At 40.1% G+C, this 19,086-nt stretch overlaps 1 protein-coding gene across 11 annotated transcripts in view; it reads left to right on the top strand.

The window, feature by feature from the left end:
* kif1aa (kinesin family member 1Aa) overlaps nt 1–19,086 on the top strand; it is a 96,157-nt gene that overhangs the window by 67,697 nt on the left and 9,374 nt on the right. For 4 of the 11 annotated variants that reach the window (XM_042338956.1, XM_042338965.1, XM_042338955.1 and 1 more), the window contains 9 exons: nt 532–650; nt 774–829; nt 3,904–4,012; nt 4,285–4,351; nt 5,025–5,109; nt 5,515–5,620; nt 10,277–10,303; nt 17,619–17,733; nt 18,328–18,461. In XM_042338956.1, coding sequence (XP_042194890.1) covers nt 532–650; nt 774–829; nt 3,904–4,012; nt 4,285–4,351; nt 5,025–5,109; nt 5,515–5,620; nt 10,277–10,303; nt 17,619–17,733; nt 18,328–18,461 — 818 coding nt within the window. Of the gene's footprint in view, nt 1–531; nt 651–773; nt 830–3,903; nt 4,013–4,284; nt 4,352–5,024; nt 5,110–5,514; nt 5,621–10,276; nt 10,304–12,931; nt 12,956–17,618; nt 17,734–18,327; nt 18,462–19,086 lie in introns of all 11 variants that reach the window. The other 7 variants (XM_042338960.1, XM_042338961.1, XM_042338957.1 and 4 more) reach the window with 3 other exon arrangements.

Below are 19,086 nucleotides of genomic sequence, written 5' to 3'. Positions count from 1 at the left end.
GAGTCTCCACCCCTTGCTTACTCCCTCCCATACCCTTCCTCTCTCCCTCATGTGAAGGTCTAGCTTCCCATTGAATGCATCTGCACTATCTGATTCAACCACTGCTTCAGGCAGCAATAGACGTTGGCCAAATATTGTTTTTTTTTAAAATCAGGTCTACCTTGTTTTTTNACAACATAATTGAATTAGCAGGCTATTAACTGAATTCTACCAGTTACAGTAGAAATGAGGTCTCCAAAAGCAGCACCAATACCACAGTTGTGTTTAAAGTGGAAACAGACAACGAGTCCTGAGAACGTAGGGTAATGAATGACTGGAACAGGTTACTAGGAAGGGTGGTTGAGACCAAGATACTGGACTAATTTTTAAAAAAAACTTATGCTGTAATGGGAGCAAGTTAGAATGAGTATTTTGGAAGGATGAGATCAAGTGAACCTAAGGGCCTTCTTCATCTGAACCTCTGTTATGATCCTGTACAGTTTGTCTAACAATATATTTCTTTGAGCTCAGTAATTGCCTTTCTTTTTACAGGTTGCCGTGGAGGTGACAAAATCCTTTATTGAGTACATCAAGACCCAACCGATTGTCTTTGAGGTGTTTGGACACTATCAGCAACACCCATTTCCACCACTCTGCAAAGATCTCTTTAGGTAAATCTACCCGATGCATCCTCTCAGCGTTATTCAATGTAATGATGAGCGCTTTCTGAATCCTTTGCAAGAAAGATCTGTTATTGGTGTCCTTTATAAATATATTTCCCTTTCTGTTCCCAGCTCTCTCAGACCGTCCCGCAGACAATTTCCCCGAGTCATGCCTCTGTCTAAACCAGGTGAGAGGATGAAAGTTTTGTGTAATTGAGATCAAATTCTTTAATTTTACCCTCTGTGTACATCATGAAAAACTAAGTTAATTCCTGACTTAATGGGTACATTTACTGTTACACATTGTGTTATTAAGTCCCAGATTCAACCCTAGTCTGTAGTAATGTAGCTGGATCCTATCCCTAATCACTGCCCGGTGATCCCCTGTTAGTACGTCCATGTGGGAATCAGGATCAGACTTAGCTGTGATGCCACATTACAGTTGAGAAACCTATGCACTCTGGGTCTATATGGACACAGGAAGAATGGTGGCTCGGTCAAGGTACTAGAGAGCTACTGGGTCTGTAGAACAAATTGTGCAGCACACAGCATTGCTGTCAGGAGAACATGGACAAGAAGGACATGTGGAATGGTTTAAACCAAGGAAGATTAATGTCATCGGGTTATGCTATGTGATTCTGAGGGTGAAGAATCGCTTTGCTAGAGCAGGTCAGGCTAAACAAATTTTGGATACAAATTTTGGATACAAGACCCCTCTTCTAAATTACCCTCTATCCCTCCTCTAGGAGACTGACCATCAGCTATTTCACCCTTTTCCAGTTTGTTCCATTGGTTATTATTTGGAATTGAATATTAACAGAAAGACCAGCGTTTATCAGATACCGAGATGCTCACAATTAGTCCAAGATTTTAATCTATGAATAATTATTGGTTATTGATTTTACTTCATATTTAAGTGATTATCCTATCATTTTACTTTAGAGCATGAGGGCTTTATATTTTTCTTGAGGTTTGTTTTGTGTTTCTTGTGAAACTAAAAATTAGCTGAATGTTTACAGCGCATACAGAAATAATTGCTTTTGGCATCATCTAATATGATTTTAATATCTTTACTTTATTGCTATGTTTTGTTCCCTCCCCACCCCACAGAGAACGAGAGAGCGCTCGTATTGATTAAGTATCTGGTGCCAGATGCGTTGAATATCCCGCTCCTGGACTCCCTATCCATGCGTGCTGTGTCTGCTGCTCATGTAGCGGCCTCTTATCTGACAGAGGAGGAGTCTAGCACCCCCTTGCCCCTACCCTCTGTCGCTTGTGCTGTTAGAAAAGCTCAGATGCATGGTTTGTAGTGTGCAGTCATGAAACCTCTCCTTGATTGGGTTCTTCACCTCCAATCCCTGTATGATTACAAAAACAATAATAAAATTGGTCATTTTCAGTCCACGACTGTTTGTGGGACACTGCTAGAAGACGTGAAAAGCGCTGCATCAAATGCAAGGATTATTATTATTATTTTTATTATGATGAGGCAGTTCACAATGGTACTGTCTAAATAAGGTGGGTGTGGTGGAGGATAGAAGCCTTGAGACGGTCATAGTGTTTCTGCTGTATTATTCCTTAATTCTTCTCTCCATCGCTGAATTGGAGCACCTTTTTGAACTATTATGTTTTGTTGGTACTTCCCATCAATCAATTGGCCTTTCCAGCCAAATCCAATGCCATGAGTGATTATGCAAAGTGTAAATTCTCTGTTTGTTCTGCCCCTGGTGAAGAACCCAACCCTGAACTGTATCTTTTGTAATGCAGTGGTGTTTCGCTGTGCAGCCCTGTGTCCTTATCTCTTTACTCAGCAGCAGAAACAATAATGGATCAGGGTGTAATCTTTACCGTAGATGGCTTGAAGAGGCGAGGAGCTTTCTAGTCCTCTCCAAATCATGACAATCTAATTGAATCATAAGTTTTGTTTTCTCCTGATTTTTTTCCAGTCTCGGAGACATTCCTTCCAGATATATGTAGAATCAAGTGGTGACAGTTATCAACAGTAGCAATGTTACAGAACCTGATACCAGGACGTGCAGTTCCTTGTTAGAATACCAGACTGGTAGCAGAATTACAATATTTATTGCTCACAGTAGTACAGTATTTGCTTTTTTAAGCAGTTTGGTGAAGAACAGCGCAACTCATTTCTGCAATTCAACCATGCCTTAAACGGTTTGAATTGGATTATGTATATTTCTCTCGATAATTTTAGTTGTGTGTCAAACATGTCACAGAACTGCTGGCATTTTAGTCAATTGTGCCCTGATAGTGGCATGTTGATTGCCAACAATAACAGTCTTTTTGTTGTTTTATTATTTTAATGAGTCAGTCAGTCAATTAGTTAGATATAGAGCTCATAGTCTAAGTTAACCATCCATGGTAGAGTTGGGGGAGCGCTGCATTATTCACAGGTAAGAAGTTAAACCGGTCCTGTCTGTCTGTCAGGTGAACATCAAAGGTACCTTAGGACTATTCAAAAAGTCAAAAAAGTTCAGCTTTTTTTTTAAAAAAGTGAAGTTTTGTTGTTCAAAACACATTTCTTGTGAAAAAAATGTAAAGCATGTTGTTTAAGGAAGACTGAAGTGTTCAGTTAAAACAAAACCTGCATGAAACAATGAAGGACTTGCCCTTAAAGAGACAGAATAAATTGGAACTGCCCTGATCCTTTCTTTATTGTCTGGGATTGTTGTTTCTACAGTTGTATCACCCCTGTGTTCTTTCTCTCTACTTTTTCCTTTGTTTTGTTTAGTAAATATAAAAATGCCTAATTAATATTTGTACCAGTCTCCCATGTCAGCACAAGCAATCATTTGTCTCCTGTTCCACAGTGTATCTGCTCCTTTCAATAATGATTAAATACAGACTGGACAATGCTAAAATGGATAATCTCAGTCAGAATTAGGATAGGTACAGATAGTATTAGGACCCATGGGTTAGGGAGAGGCAAAATAAATCAGTTTCCAAACTAGTTCTAGTCATAATCATTGGAACCACCAAACATACAAGTCAATATTTGGAAGGGCATCAAATTGGAGGGGTAAAGTAAATCAATTAGATTCCTTAAGAGCATGACTCATTCCTAGAAACATTGGAAAAGCTATAATGCATGTCATTTCTGAATTCAAATAGATAAAACTGCCAGTTTTTCCTATGCAATGTTAAATGAGATGGGTAATGATGGAAATTAAGATTACCCTGATCTAGTCATTACATTTATACTCAATTGCCAAGGATGGTGACTGATAGTCTCTTGTGTTTACAGTCCCAGCTACAAAGTTGAATACCATGAGACGACCTACTGTAGGACAATGCCAGTGCAAATATGACCTGCTAGTCTTCTTCGAGATCTGTGAACTTGAAGCTACTGGAGAGTAAGTACCATGAGGCAGAATACGACGGCTTTGAAACTCACCCAAGACTATCCCATATCTGCTGATAGAAAGCCATTCATGACTTGTATAGTCCAAGGTGAACCAAGCCAAGTTAAGCTCCCTTTTAATAAACCTTGTTAAGCTTCCTATTCAAAAGCAGTTGGTCCATTGGCGTATGCTTGAAGCCAAGCTGCTCTGGGAATCAGACATGAGACCTTTTGTAAGGTCAAGTTACTGATTCTGAATGACAAAACTTCCCTTTCTTTCCACAGGTACATTCCTTCTGTTGTTGACCACAGAAGTGGTATGCCATGTCATGGGATATTCCTATTACACCAGGTAATACCATTTAGCCAATATCAATCATGTTCAATAAAAGCTGATGTAGAGGTATCCAATTATTTAGCTGGGAGCAGAACTCAAAAGTTGAGGACTTGGTTTAAAATCAACAAGCTATAAGAGAAACTAGGAATTGGACAAAACTTAATTTCCAATAGCTTAGTGGACAAGTGGAACAGACTCCCATTGATTCAAATGAGAAGTGGATTAGGGGCTGTTCAGATAAATATAAAGATGAATGAAGACTCCATGGGACCTAATAGTTTTTGTGTTGCTGGGAACCTAATGAAATTGGGAACTTTGTCTATGAAGAGCAGGAGGCTAGGGTTGCAATCTGGGAATGGATGTAAAATTCTACATCAACAGCCCCAAAGGCAATCAAGTAAAACTGATTTTTTTTTCTCATGAGAGCAAGTAGGTTGAATGGAGTCTATCTTATTCCACGCTTTCTTTGAGACATCTAAAGTGATATGATGTGATATGGAGTTAAGATTTAAACAAGCCTTGCCTTGCATTTGATAGCCTTGCAATCAAGGAATGTTTCAACACCTATAACATGTATGACTCATATTGGGATGTAACAATGTTACACAGTACTTGGCTTATCAAGAGTTTTATGACATCTGAGATGGCTTCCAGTTTAACATTAGTGTTTCCACTTTGCTTCTAACAGGGGATCCAGAGGCGGATTACTGTTACTATAGTACATGAGACAGGAAGTGACATACATTGGAAGGAAGTACGAGAATTAGTTGTTGGTAAGTACGAAGAGTGGGGAAAGCCAAATGATATTGGCAACAATTAATGCAATAATGATTGTATATGGTGAAGCAATGTAGCTTGTTATGAATATCTACCCATAGCTGTCAGGATCTTCAGATCTGCAGAGTCAGCAACCAAATAGTTTGAATCAAAGTAATTCCCTTGGTTGAGTGCAAATTTCCCCAGGTTAGAGTATCACAGGGTACAAAGATTACATTCCTAAAACAGAGGTTTATAAAGTCCAAAATGCATCTTGATTCATTTGTATTAGAGTAAAGGTTACATTGGCTCCAAGGAACCTATCATGCTGTCACTGTTTGGATAACTAATGGGACGATGTACATGTTTAAAACATTGGCACTGACTCTGGCCCTTGCAACCAATCTTCTCTGTGTCTTTAGGTCGGATCCGGAACACACCAGAATCGGATGATTCCATCATCGATCCCAACATCCTGTCCTTGAATATTCTAACTGCTGGCTACATGTATCCATCCCAGGAGGATCGGTAGGTTGGCTTTGGATGTGAAAGCCACTCCAGCCCTGTTTACTAAACTAGGAGAACTGAGCAAATAGCATCCTGGTTAAATAGACTGCACATATTTGCTACAGTATTTCCTCCAGTTTGTTTTGAAATAAGTTGATATGTTTATATTCTCCCATAGGCCCCACTACTGGAACATGTTTTCAGTCTTCCTCCTATAATTTAAAAAGGTCTGCATAGCTAATCTGTATCTAGTGTTGCAGAAGCTCTTCCAGCTCTTTACTACTCCCAAAAGTCTGAAAAAATATATTGCCGGAAGACTGATTATGATTATGGTCCAGAGTTTGACAGTAGGAAATGCCAACTACAATCCATTCTTTTAATATCCTAAAACTTTGTTTAAAACATAATTATGTGATACTCAAGGAGTGGGGTGTTCATGCCGTTCACAACTGGGTTCTATTCCAAACCCAAACTTATAGGATGTTGGGCTTCTCTCTCCGATATTTATGACCTGGACAGTCAATTCCAGTTTCTAGTGTGGAGTCCATAGCCCAACACCCACAATGTGGATCAAGTTTATATTAAATTATCAATCTTGTGTAGAGAGGCCACAGTTGTATAGGAAATTAAGCTGTGCCATGTTGTTACAGTATATACTAACACAGAAATGAACAAGACCAAAATAGACCATTTTAGTCCATCCGTATGATCCCAATAGAAGACAATTTTTTAATATTACAGCTAAGGTACATTTTTAGGCATATGTGCATCTTGATGCAGTGTTTGATGGGACAGTGTAGACGCAGCTTTATCTAGTATTTAACCGCTGCTATACTTGACATGGGAGAGCTTGATACTGATTGCAGAGGTAAAAACGTGTTCTACTGCATTGATATCCATTGCCTCAGTTAACACAAAGATTCAGCCATTTCCTATCCCCCCACCACCACCACCACTCACCCCACTCCTCTGGGCAGGAAGTAGAAAGTTAAATTGGAATGTGAAAGCCTTTGTTTCTTCCCTTACCCCATACTCCCCATCAGAATTATTTATCTCCTGGTCTCCCAACTCGCACACATCCTATGGGCAAGAGAACAAAGGAACTATCTCTTCCCAGGCTTTGTCAATCCCACTGAAGTGGCCGCTAAGGATAGTGTGAAATGGTACAGGTGTTCTCTTTCTTGATTTTCTTCCTGAAGTGACCCCTTTCCCTCTATAAATGAGCAGATATCCAAGGTAATGAACTCAGGGGAAACACATTGAACCTATGCCCCTTCCCATCACGGAGAGCCTCCAATTAATGACATTCTCTTGCCACCCATATGTATGTCTTCCAGTTCAGTATAATAATAGAATCATTGAACTCTCCATTTCCAGCAGTGGTAACAGCAGTAAATCTCAAGAAAGGAGGGATTTGGAATTATTGCAATGAGACCTAAACCAACATGCATTCATATTTTATTTTGAGGAACACAAACCATCTCCATCAGAATGAAAGATTCCGAGGCAGGATTTTGTTACCTCGATTTCTCTTTGTCCTTTCTCTATTTATGCCATTTTCTTTGAATGTTTCATGTGAACAGTGAGTACTAATAAGAGCGAACCGGCTTGGAAGATTTCCTGAGACTGACAGAATTAAAACGGACAAATGAAATGGTACAAACGCTGAAGTCTCTGAGATGGACATCCATGGGTGAAACCACCTCCTGTGCAGACATTGGAATCTAACATGTTATTTTCTAGGAGTAGAGAACGTTTCATTCCACACTTGTGATGGGCACATGTGAGATCCCCATTAAGGCTTTTCTGGTGGTAACTATAAAGTAGCTATCCACTCTTACTTGTATAAATTCTGCCATTAAATTCTGAAAGTTTCAGATGTTAATAGTGATAATGTTGTGCAAAATAGCATCTGTGGATAAAAGATCTAAGAAGCCAAACGTTACAACATAGGTGGTCAAGTTTATTATGAACCAAGCAGCATCTTTGGGACTACCAAACCTCAAAGCCCATTGGATAACCTATGGACAGATGGCCAAACATGATCTCTCACATTGAATGAATGTCAGGAACTTCAGTGTGACCAGAAGTAACAAAGAGAAAATCTAACACAGCTGCTGAAAGGAGAGCGTGGAAGAATTTTTTTCCACTACTTCTGTAAAAGAAGTTGATGCCTTTGAATTCTGTGATAGTCCTTGGTGAGTGTTTTATTCAAGTATAAGTATACAGATAAAAATCAAAAGATTGTTACTCAATGCAAAATGCAATGTTCATTAAGAATTTACATTTGGTTTATTTTTATAGTGAATTCACAGGGTGTGCAAAACCTAGTAAACATTCTACAGCTTGACAAACTTTAAGTTCCAAGATATAAATTTCAAGGCCTTGATATTTTCCCTTTGCAGATCAGCCTGACCCATCAGAGAATTCAAGGGCAGCAAGTATAGCTGATACACCATGAGAAATAACTAGTGCAATTGGAACAATTTGAGCTCTACTCAATACACTGGTAGGATCTGGAACACTAGATGGAGAAGACAGATGGAAGGATATCTCAGATTCTAAAGGCAACACGAAGCACAGGGACAGAACGAAAATGGTGTGCAACTGGAGCTCCCTATGCAGTCACCTCAGATCAGTTGGATGTGCAAATACAGAATTTCATTCAGCAAACTGTAGGGACAGTATTCCACTCGCCACAGCCAATATGTAAACAGAAATACAAGATGTGCAAGGGCTCCAGCATTGGTTGGGAGAGTACGTTTGAATTCTGCATTGCTTTGTTAATGCAGCTGATGGAGCCTTGCCTGTAGGCTATTCTGTAGGTAAGTTTGACTAGTGTTCAAGATACCTGGCAGAACTTCACATTGACTCCAATCTGGTCCCTGTTGAGTCGTCGTCCATGAGGAGGCTATACAGATGCGGTGCTGGAAGTCTTAGGTACAAGGTTCCTAGATGAATTTGTCCTTATTCCTGGTCATTGCTAGGGCACTACCTGGATGAAGAGGGTGGGGTAGCTTTACTTTTAATAGCCCTAGGATACATTTTTACTCTTTAAAAATATTCTGACTGTTTCTGGATAAATTATGCAGTGAACCACATGCAGTGAATATTTTGTATTGCACAGAATCTTTCTGTTCTGGGCAGTCATTAGAATTGAAGTTTGATATTCCATACGTCCTTGCAACAGATGTCTCTGTGACCTTTTGAGTTAATTGTTTCAATACCTGTTGGAAATTTGATACAATACTGGTGTCACGAGCCAGGACTTAGATATCAGCCATTAATTCTACCTTTGCAATTAATCTGGCAGACATGAATCTCAGGATCAAAGAGTCGGTGGTGATCTTATGTGGTTGACATCTGAGTGATGAAATTTTGTATATTACACAGTCTGTTTATAAATGGGCTGGCAAATCTTTCAATTTTTAAAAACTATTTCATTGTGACTGGAAGCCAATATATCTACAGTCCACTATATCCAAAATCCAAGGACATTAACTATTCCATCCATTCTTTGTTGTGTGATGCTTACTTCTATTCAGGTTCAGGGAGTTGGCTGATTCAGGATGATTCATGTGGAATTGATGCTTGTGAGTCACACCCTGGAGTGGCTTATAAATCCAAAGTTGCTATGACCTTCATAGAAACAGAGCAAATGCAGTGCTTTTACTCACAAGGGATCAGGTCATTCAGCTTTCTATTGACATGTTAGACTTGAGAACATCTTTTAATGAACTGGAACTCTGCCTCTGTAAACATTGTTTGGTTAGTCAGGTATCCTCCACCAAGTGTGTGTGGGTCTGTATGTGTGTGCAAAAAGTGCCTTTATTTTAAGGGTGAAATCAGCTTCTCACATTGGCTCTGAAGACATAACTTAAAGCTTTTCCCTGCGACATTCTGGCTGTGTGCAACCTCTGGGCGTTGTTCCTACTATGGGCATAGAAGGTCACTAAATACTTCAGAGCAGATGAACAAAGCAAAAATAGAGTCAAAGGTCAATACTATTTAAGGAAGGGAGGAAGGTCAGCTGTCCAGGCTGATGATCTCACTGTAAAGGACCATATTGCTTGCACTGATGATAAATCGATCAACCCATTTAATTTTGAAAGTATCCTATTCAAATAACATTACTCCAGTTTTATCAGGCAAACGGCTGCTTAGGTGACTACATCTTCAGCTGTGATTGGCCAGGCACAGTGGTTAACAGTGAGTTAATAGAACATGTTAACCTCTTGAGTGCTAAACATTTCTACATTATAGTCCAGCTGCCCAAAGCCCCTTGTTTCCTTACATTACCAAGGAATCATCGGATGCTAAATGCTATTCTGTTGGGATGAGAGATACCATACTGATGCAGGTAAAGCACAGTGCAGTCTGGCATATGTGCGCATGCTTCGGTGCTCCATTTCTATGAGTAGTAGTGGTGCTGCAGTTGTAAAGTTTGGAAAGAAAATTCCTTTTTAAAAAGGGAATGTAGCGTTACATGATGACCACAAAGCTGATTCACGGGTATTTGTGACCTTCTATCTCCAAGAACGTGGCTTTTCTGTGTTATTCTGCTTAGGGTCTTTTCAAGGCCTGACACCTCCACATGTGCTTTGCTTTAAGGTGTTACAGTCAAAGCTCAAACGTTATTGAGTCTACTAACCAGGTATTGTTTTTGTGTTTTTGCAGGCAATTTCTTGATTCGGATATGCCTAGGTATTTTTTTAAAAACCTTAAATATTCATTTTTCAACAGCTTTCAGGCACCAAAATCCCATCAAAGCCTTTGGTTTTCTCTTTGTTTATTTGGACTGTTTGTTTCCTTTCACTTTTTCTCTTTTCACCACATTCTGCAAAGACCTGCCAGTCATTGTCAGTTTGGGCCACTTGATCTGGTCTGAAGCCTGATTCCATCACTAAGTTGGCTAAAGGCTGCATGAAGCGCTTGCATTGGCTGTGATATATGAGCTGATATTGTTAAAGGCAGGGTCACAGACGGGTTAGTAAAGGCCTTTGCTTTTGAACCTTCTGCTGCTGTTTCATTCTACCTGAATGTTTGTGAGGGACATTTGGAGGTTAGAGTGTGTGTGGAAATGTTGCATAATTCAATCTGGTCGAATGCTTTAAACTTCAATGCACATTGACAGTGAGTGGATCTGATGTGCTCGATAAATGACAGAGTGCTTTAGCCAGATATCTTGGACTTCTCATTGCATCGTGTGATGGTCTGAATGTAAGCTGTGATGTGCTGCCATCATCAATGGATCAGTAGATGGCTCTAACCCAGAGATAAAGTTTAGGCCTGGGGACACAGTGATCCCTATAACTAGTTTGCAAAAATATCTTAGATGTTACTTTTGTCCATGAAGTAAGATTATATACAGTAATCTCTACATAAGGGTTTCTCAATTGAGTTTGATCTGCTGTGAGTGCAGATATCAGCTTGTTAATGTAGTATTGTCACTATGTAGACCTGTTAGCCAAGGACTCCTGCTTTGTTTGTGAGCACATCATGTAGTGACACTCGGGTTGACATCATTTCTTACTACACACAATTACTTCCAAGCACCCTTCTGTAACCATTACAGGCAACATTTCAGTTTACATTCATGTAAGGAGAGACCAAGATCCATCAAAGCACAAAGAATGTGTAACTTGACAGTTTATTTTATTCCACATAGTAATGACTACAGGGACGCAGTTATAAACATTTAGATTTGTGCCAATTTATATTTGATAAGAGGAGGTGTTGCCTGGCACTGGGCTGAGATTCGACTGTGTGCTGGATTTTAATCAAATTCCTTGAAGTCCATTTAGAAATTCAGACATTCTGAGGTCAACATGACAGCATTGGATTGAAATTACCTTCGAGGGCAGATGATACAGAAAATGCTTCTTGCGATATAATTGCTTTCACTGAAAAATATAGTCTCTTTTAGACACAACCATTTCCTAAAATTCCGTAAGAGGACACTCTCCCCACACGCTCTCCAAACTGTGGTAGATACAGAACGTGGAACAGAATCTCAGCAAAAGCAGTGGATACTGCATTTGTTAGCTCCGTTAAACACCTGAAAAGTGTCTTGTTTCAGAACAGAGACAATATTGGAGGACTTTGGAATAAATTGATGTGAACACAGTGATATGGAAAGTGTGTGTGAGAGAGAAAGCGAGAGTGATTGCTTGATGGTTTTCACATATCTTTGAGAGAAAGAAAGAGTGATCGGGATCTAAGATGTAGAATATCTATAGTTAAGCACAATAAGCAGATAGAGATAGTGACGACAGGCTAGATGATAGATCTAATAGGTGGGCAACGCTCAACTACTACTGTGGTGAGATCATGTGTATTGAAAGGGAACTAATCATTAGGATTTATTTGTTCATCTGACAAACCCCTTTCGGATTCTGATTAATGACAAAAACTTTGAAGTAGCTTTAAAACTACCCTAAGAAGGATCTGACCATAGATAAGCGGAATCTAACCTCGTTATCCGAGAATCAGATGTGTTTGCCTGTAGATCTCACCAAATCATCTATGTACATGAAGATTTCTATTAATGGTGAGACCCTCTCTGCTCTTTGTGACTTGTTTCTAACCCAATTGCACTATCCATCCAATATTGAAATCTCCCTGATTTTAAAGGCAACATGCAGTAGAATTTCTTGCAGGTAAATCATCAGTGATTTATGTGATATTTCCCAGTGGTGAAATCCAGGCAGTTTAACACACAGGCAGAAAGAAGTCACTAAATGTGCATTTTTTTTTACTGGAGGATAAATAAAGTGGGAAAGAGGTATAACTACTGATGCCTCTTGTAATTTACTGATGCGCAGCATGTGAACCTCCAATGTTTCCTGGCTCCAGCATTTCTATCCTTTTACAGTTGAGGCCTGTTAATGGGGATATTCTGATGGAAACCAAACCTTGATCATCTCCTGCCTATCAAACAAATCCCACCAGTGCTAATTTAAAGAGATGGAATTAGCAGTCAGACAAAAGCCAGTTGGCCAAGCCCCAAATAACCGGCATCAACTGTATCCAGTAACTCAGTTATGCAGCCTGCAGTACACAACGCATCCGAAGATGATTTGCAATTCAGGTCTTTGCAGAATATTCTTTTGCTCTCGGAGGAGAATGCACGCTACCTGTTTACAGTCTGCACTCTGGGCTGTCGGGGAGGGTGGAGGGTTCCATTTGCCTTCCCTTCCTGCCCTCTCTGCCGAATGTTCAGGCTAAGCTTCACTGCATTAACATGGCATTTTAACGTCCCGAGGACAAAATTTCTGACATTTTTCCTTTTTTTTTCTTTCTGTTTGTCTCTGGGTTGCTTCCACTAAAAAGCATAACATATGGAAATGACAATAGGTACACGCTGATCTTTTCTCTCTCACTCTCTCTCGAGTCTGTGTCCCTTGCTTTTTTTTGTTTTCTACACACTGGTCTCACTTGTTAGTTTTTGTTCAATTCTCTTGTCTGCGATGTCCTGTTTCATTGTGACTTTCCTCTTGCTGATTCCTAAAATTATATTTGTTTCTCTGTTACAGTGTCTTTATTGCAATTGATTGTGCTATTTTTGTTATTTAAAGGCACAGTATTCCTTTTCATTGGCCTGTTTCCAACCCTTTGCAACTGTAAAATATTTGCAATTGTAAGATATTTGCAGTGCAGTTGAGTCAGTGGGTAACAATCAACAGGAGATCTTTTATGGAGGCACAATCTGGTTTAAATCACGACAATGAAATTTGCACCAAGCCTCAATTTATTCTTGGATTCATATACTGTGGTGGTGCTCGTTAATCTTGTATTCAAATCTGGCTCTTTCTATTTTGATTGATAAGGGTAGTCAAGGGCCAATAGGTCAGGATGCCACCAAGGTTTACAAGAATAAGACAGAGGACGAAGTAGTAAAGATGTATTGATTTTTTTTGTTGTGCTCTAAATCTCTAAATTGTAGGAAGAAAGGACAGATAGGAAAGTATATAAATTTGCAGAATAATGTGAGTTACAACCGAGTGTAAGGGTTAGGTTTTCAAAGAGTAAGAAGCAGGCAAAGATAATTTAAACTCCACATCTTCCTAAGAATTTTGAGTTCAGTTTCAGTCTGCGTGATGAAGGTTGAAGAGAGAAACATGATCACTACCCTTCTGCAGTAAGAGATTGAAAAGTAATAGTTGTTACAATGACCCTGTATAAAGAGACCTCTAAAAGGAATACTGTACCTTTATTACCTGAGGGGGTGTAAGTATCCGAACCAGAATGATCAAGTGTCCTCAGATATTGGTCGGTGTGGGTGAATCCAATATCAGGCCAGCCTACACTGGATGCTTGGTTTGAGCAATGACTAGCAATGATGATTTTAAAATAATTACGCTTCATTTTTTGAAGCAGACAATTCTATGATATTGTGGCCCAGTGTGGGTTTATAAGTTCAAGCATTTTGTACGCCATCAGACTGGAAGATATTACACACCCCCAATACAGATAATGGAATGGTTTTATTAATTCCGTGCTTGTTAACCTTCATGTCTATCAAACAAAACGGCATGGTTTAGATTGTGTCCAAGGTGAACAGTTTTGTTTCGGCATGGTGGTAACGTCTTAACTACACCGCAAAGGGTTCTATTCAAGATATCACAACAGGTTGTCAGAACAGTATTCAAGGGAAATTGTGAAAGAGGGGAGCGAACAGTGCTGAGGAATCTTTGCCTTGCATCTAACACAAACAGTAGCAGGTCTGACACAGCTCAATACATGTCAAGTCATGGAAGTTGCAAGGGACCAGTTTTTATATGAACAGTTGAACAGTACAACCTCCACAGAGTGACAAACACAAAGGGGTCAAAATGTAATATCCCAGAGACAGAAATACTTCTTGGAATATTGGCTAATGTTTGACACCAAATTCTGCCTATAATGTACAATATTTCTTTACCTGTGATCCCAGAAGACAATTCTCACTTCCGGTTTTGATATCATGAATGGAGACTGGTGTCAAATTTGAATAGTTTAGTACATCTGAAGGATCAGACCAAATTTCAAATCCATCTCGCATCTCAGACAAGTGGGATGAGAATACAGATGTTCTCTCTGCTCCAAGAATTGTGTTTTTTTAAATTTATTTTTGTCATTTTACACTCTCTCTCTTCTCAGTCTGTGGTTAAATCCAATCTTTGGTCAGTGTTGCCCTCAAACAACCAGGGAATGAGCCCAAACTGCTTCGTGAGCAAACTCTTTCATTTTAACTTTTTTTTATTCCACTTCTCTATTTTATTCTTTTTTTCTTTGTGCAGGTAGTCAGCTTTTTGCAATTTTTCCATTTACATTTCCCCAAATGTACTTTGCGTCTCATTGTTCCTAAACTTGTCCCTGGTTTCCCTTTGCAAATCTATTTCCTCTTCCTGAAGTTATTGTGCTTGGCCTTCTCTTGGTCTTCAGAGACTGCACAATACTCCTTGTGAACGAAGCCTGTTGGCCTCTTTAAATAGCCTGGCTAGAGGTCTGTGTGGCTGATAGCCCTCCATCCTCATCCTGGAACAGTGAGTCACATCTATCTAACTCCAAAAGACAGGCTCGAATCAGAGACCCTCATTTTCTTTCCATTTCTATCCTTGTACACATTCTATTTTTTTTACACTATTCCCTTTTGCTGTTCCCATTTTACTGAATTCTGGATTTTGCCAAGAAGTGGGGGTAACTGCATTCAATTAGAATCCACTACTTTTTATTACCTGAAGTGTAGATCCATGATTCACTTGATTCCTGGTGCAGACTAGAAAGAAGCTCCCAGCCATGACCTTAAGTGTTTACAGGAACAGTGCAGTCTGCCAGTCCACTCATTCCCTACCCCACAGAGGTTTAGGTTAGGGTCTATGACTCCCCTAGTTTACAGTCTCAGTTGTAATAAAGAGCAGAGCAGGGGAGGAAATCTCCACTTTTAATAATATACTTACCCCCTCCCCAATAACCACAGATCAAGTCCCCTACTTGCCCACTGCCCTTCTTGATGATGGCTCTTGTGCCACTGGTGATGGCAGGTCTATTGGAGGTGTCTGACCTGCTTTCAGAGCCAGAGGAGAGAATCAAATCATTTTTAGTTGCCAACTTGGAATCTGCATATTAAATGTTGAGTTGAATCATGTACTATGGAATTTTCCTTTACCACCACAATGCAAGCCTTCTGAGGATGGCTGTAAATTGTCACCTGCTTCTGATCTAAACCATTGCCGACATATTCATTGAATAAAGAAATTCATTGCACTGTAATGTTCAGGGCTTGTGAACAGCGGGTGAGATGCTGGAGTTTTATCGCTCATTGTCATTTAAGGAGAATTTCAATTTCATCATTGCAGTTACTCTCTTTAACAATATCTTTCTTATTGGCTGAAGAACAAAGGATAATCTCACAAGAAATGTTGTGAGTCTTCACATCTTATTATTTTGATAAAATGAATACACACCAACAACAGCGATATGTTTCATCAGAGCCAAAACCCAGAGGCAAAGAGACGGTGCCTTCCTGAATTTCACTAGCATTAGTGAACGCTCTAATATCTTCACCCACGAAGATATTAGCCAGTTGCCTTTTTCCGTTAAGTCAGAAAATGTCTAATTCACTCCCCTCTCACTAGTTACTCTGATTGCTTCTCAGCTGTTACCTGTTCCATTGATCTGTGCGCTACACCCTCCCTCCGTAGCAGTCATCGAGTACTGCAACATTAATGTTATCTACAGCACCCTCCAGTTAAAGTTGACATGCAATCCATGTGTGGCGCTGCGTGATTTATGTATGTCTCAGTATCGGCTCCGGTCTCCCATAACAAAAGGAAGATTTGTGAAAGCATGCCAGAGTACACTGAGATGAATAATCCAGTATTTACTGTTATATATTACCTGCTACACTATTCATATAAACTGTTCATAACTCTTACACAAATCTCCTTTACAAACTTTATTTTATAAAAAAAATCCCCAGATTTCATTCCAGTGTAGTTTCAACCTCTTCAACCTGTCAGCTAAGACACCAAAGCACAGTGGTTGGAATTCGACCTCCCAGCATTGCCTTCTGTTGGCATCGGTGGCAGATTGTGCAGTATTTAACCCTAGCCAGTTTAGTCGCTCAGTGAAAGTGAACACAAACCCTAGAGGAAGAAAAATGGCCCAAATTCTGTAAAATTAAATTCAGCTTGTTGCTGCCTCTAGAGCCTTCATCCTTTGTCTGTGTCAGTGTGTGTCCCTTCATGCTTCATTCCTCACTCCATGTCTGTCTATTATTCCTGGTCTTTCACTAAGAATTTGTCCAGTGACAAATTACTGTATAAAACTCCAGCATTGAACTGAATTCACAGGAAAGATACTTTCCAACATTGTTTTGTAATTGTTCTTGTTAACTAAATGTTCTTGCTTTCTTTATGAATAACAGGGATCTGTAAATTAATAGAACTGGGAGAGAGCAGAGAGACCATCCATCTGTTTTCTTTGCTAGCTTCACCCTTTAATTGATTTTTCTTTGCTCCTGGCAGCACTGACGATCTGAGGTACAGTTTCATCGGTCCCAGACACCCTTTGGAATCTGGCCAGTGGCTTTCTCCACACAAGCCTCACCCCACAACCTTTTTCAATCCCCTCTCAAGTCCTTCCATTCCCTCTCCCCCATATATCTATTGTTTCTTCTTAAATATGTTGATGCTTTCTGCTTCAACAGCTCCCAGCAGTGAGTTCCACATTCTCACCATTCTCTGTGTAAAGTCCCTTTTAAACTCCTGCTCAGATCTGCTTAATGCAAGGATTATTACTGACAGATACAAATAGGAACAAAAAGCAAGATACAAATAACGAAATTCCTGGGTGAATCCACTTAATAAGACGGAGTGGACAATAGTATAAAGAAATAATAATTCTATAGTTTCTCTTGAGTTTTTTGGGGACTTTCCTCATGTTCCCATTTTATTTGTTGAAGAAAGCAAAAACAAGGATTCCGAGTTGTGTTTGAGTATTGAGTCAGGTGACTGGAAGTTGCCCATTTTTACAGGACCTTTTACCGATTTGAGGCCAGCTGGGACAGCTCCATGCACAACTCTCTGCTGCTGAACAGAGTGACACCGTACGGAGAAAAGATCTACATGACATTGTCTGCATACCTGGAGGTAGGCAATCGTTGCTGGCATCCAAAAGCGATCGAGAGACAAACAAAGGAGCAGGGAACTGAACGCTATTCCACTCCTGGCACTCAGTGTCATTGCTGAGCTCCCTGTGACTCCTGTGTGTGCGCGAGTGCACTAACAGGATACGTCCTTCCTCCTCTGCACAAGTACCTTTACCTCAAAAGAATACCCTTCACATGACTAGTGTGACCTCATCAGGCATCCTCCTGGCCTCTCTGAGAAAGATACACCATGAGCCGTTTCGTGCTGTGAGCACCAAACCCAGCAAGAACTGCAGTGAGATGACAAAATTTGTTTCAATTACAACCCTTACGACACTGGTAGATTTTCTTCCTTTTCTGTTCTGCATCCAGGTATGTGATGAGGCACATGCCCTAGAAATGCTTCATGGGAAACGTTTGATTTAATTTCTAGCACTTATGAGCACAAAATCCACCAAAATAAAAGTTGGGGAGGATAAAAATATGAAACGCACACAGATAATAATTCATCCTTACTGACGTTCCAACTGACCCGTGTGCCCTGTGCCGTGGTGGACTTGTTTTGAACCTTCTTCTTGAACGTTTTTTCTCTCAGATGGAGAATTGCTCACAGCCTGCGGTCGTCACCAAAGACTTCTGCATGGTGTTCTACACACGAGACGCCAGGCTTCCGGCCTCCCGCTCCATTCGCAACCTCTTTGGCAGTGGAAGCTTGAAAGCATCAGAAAGGTAGGGGTCAAAACCAATGGAATCCCTCTCCCTGTTTGAAATCAGAACAGACAGAGAAAGCTATTGATTCTCTTACCTCACTCACGAGCCAGGGTTTAATTCACTAGTATTGGGTCTGTTTTGGGTGTCAAGACCTTTGGGACATTCTTATTATTATTATTAATAATAATAATAATAATAATAATTATTATTATTATTATTATTCGGACATTCTTCCGACCTAAAAGGGTAAATGTAAGTTGCACTATGTTGCTTATAGTTTGTTTTACTCTCACTAATTTTGTTTTTTTTGTGCCAACCCACCACCTCTTCACTGCTCAAGAGGATCACCAGGCTCTGCCAATCCTCCGGTAACTAGTCACAAGGTGTTGTGAGAGTGCAGGTTGCCTTTTTACGTTTCCTTCCACTAGGTCCCTGCACTCCCGCACTCCTGGGGGCACAGCTGAGGTGGATAACTTGCCATTTTAGTACAAAAGGTCCTCCCTTCACTAACCACCTTACACCAGTGCATGGCATAGAGCATCAATAAGCTGAATCTCAATCACTCAATACACTGACTGCTGAGATCCTGAAGCTCTGTTGAGGTGCTCAGGTGCAGAGCACTTAACCCTTACAAGGTGGGGGG

This window comes from Callorhinchus milii, unplaced genomic scaffold (genome assembly GCF_018977255.1).
Source record: "Callorhinchus milii isolate IMCB2004 unplaced genomic scaffold, IMCB_Cmil_1.0 Scaffold11, whole genome shotgun sequence".
NCBI classification, from domain to species: Eukaryota; Metazoa; Chordata; class Chondrichthyes; order Chimaeriformes; family Callorhinchidae; genus Callorhinchus; species Callorhinchus milii.
The sequence above is the reverse complement of the archived record's forward strand: the minus strand, read 5'-3'. Positions and strand labels throughout refer to the sequence as shown.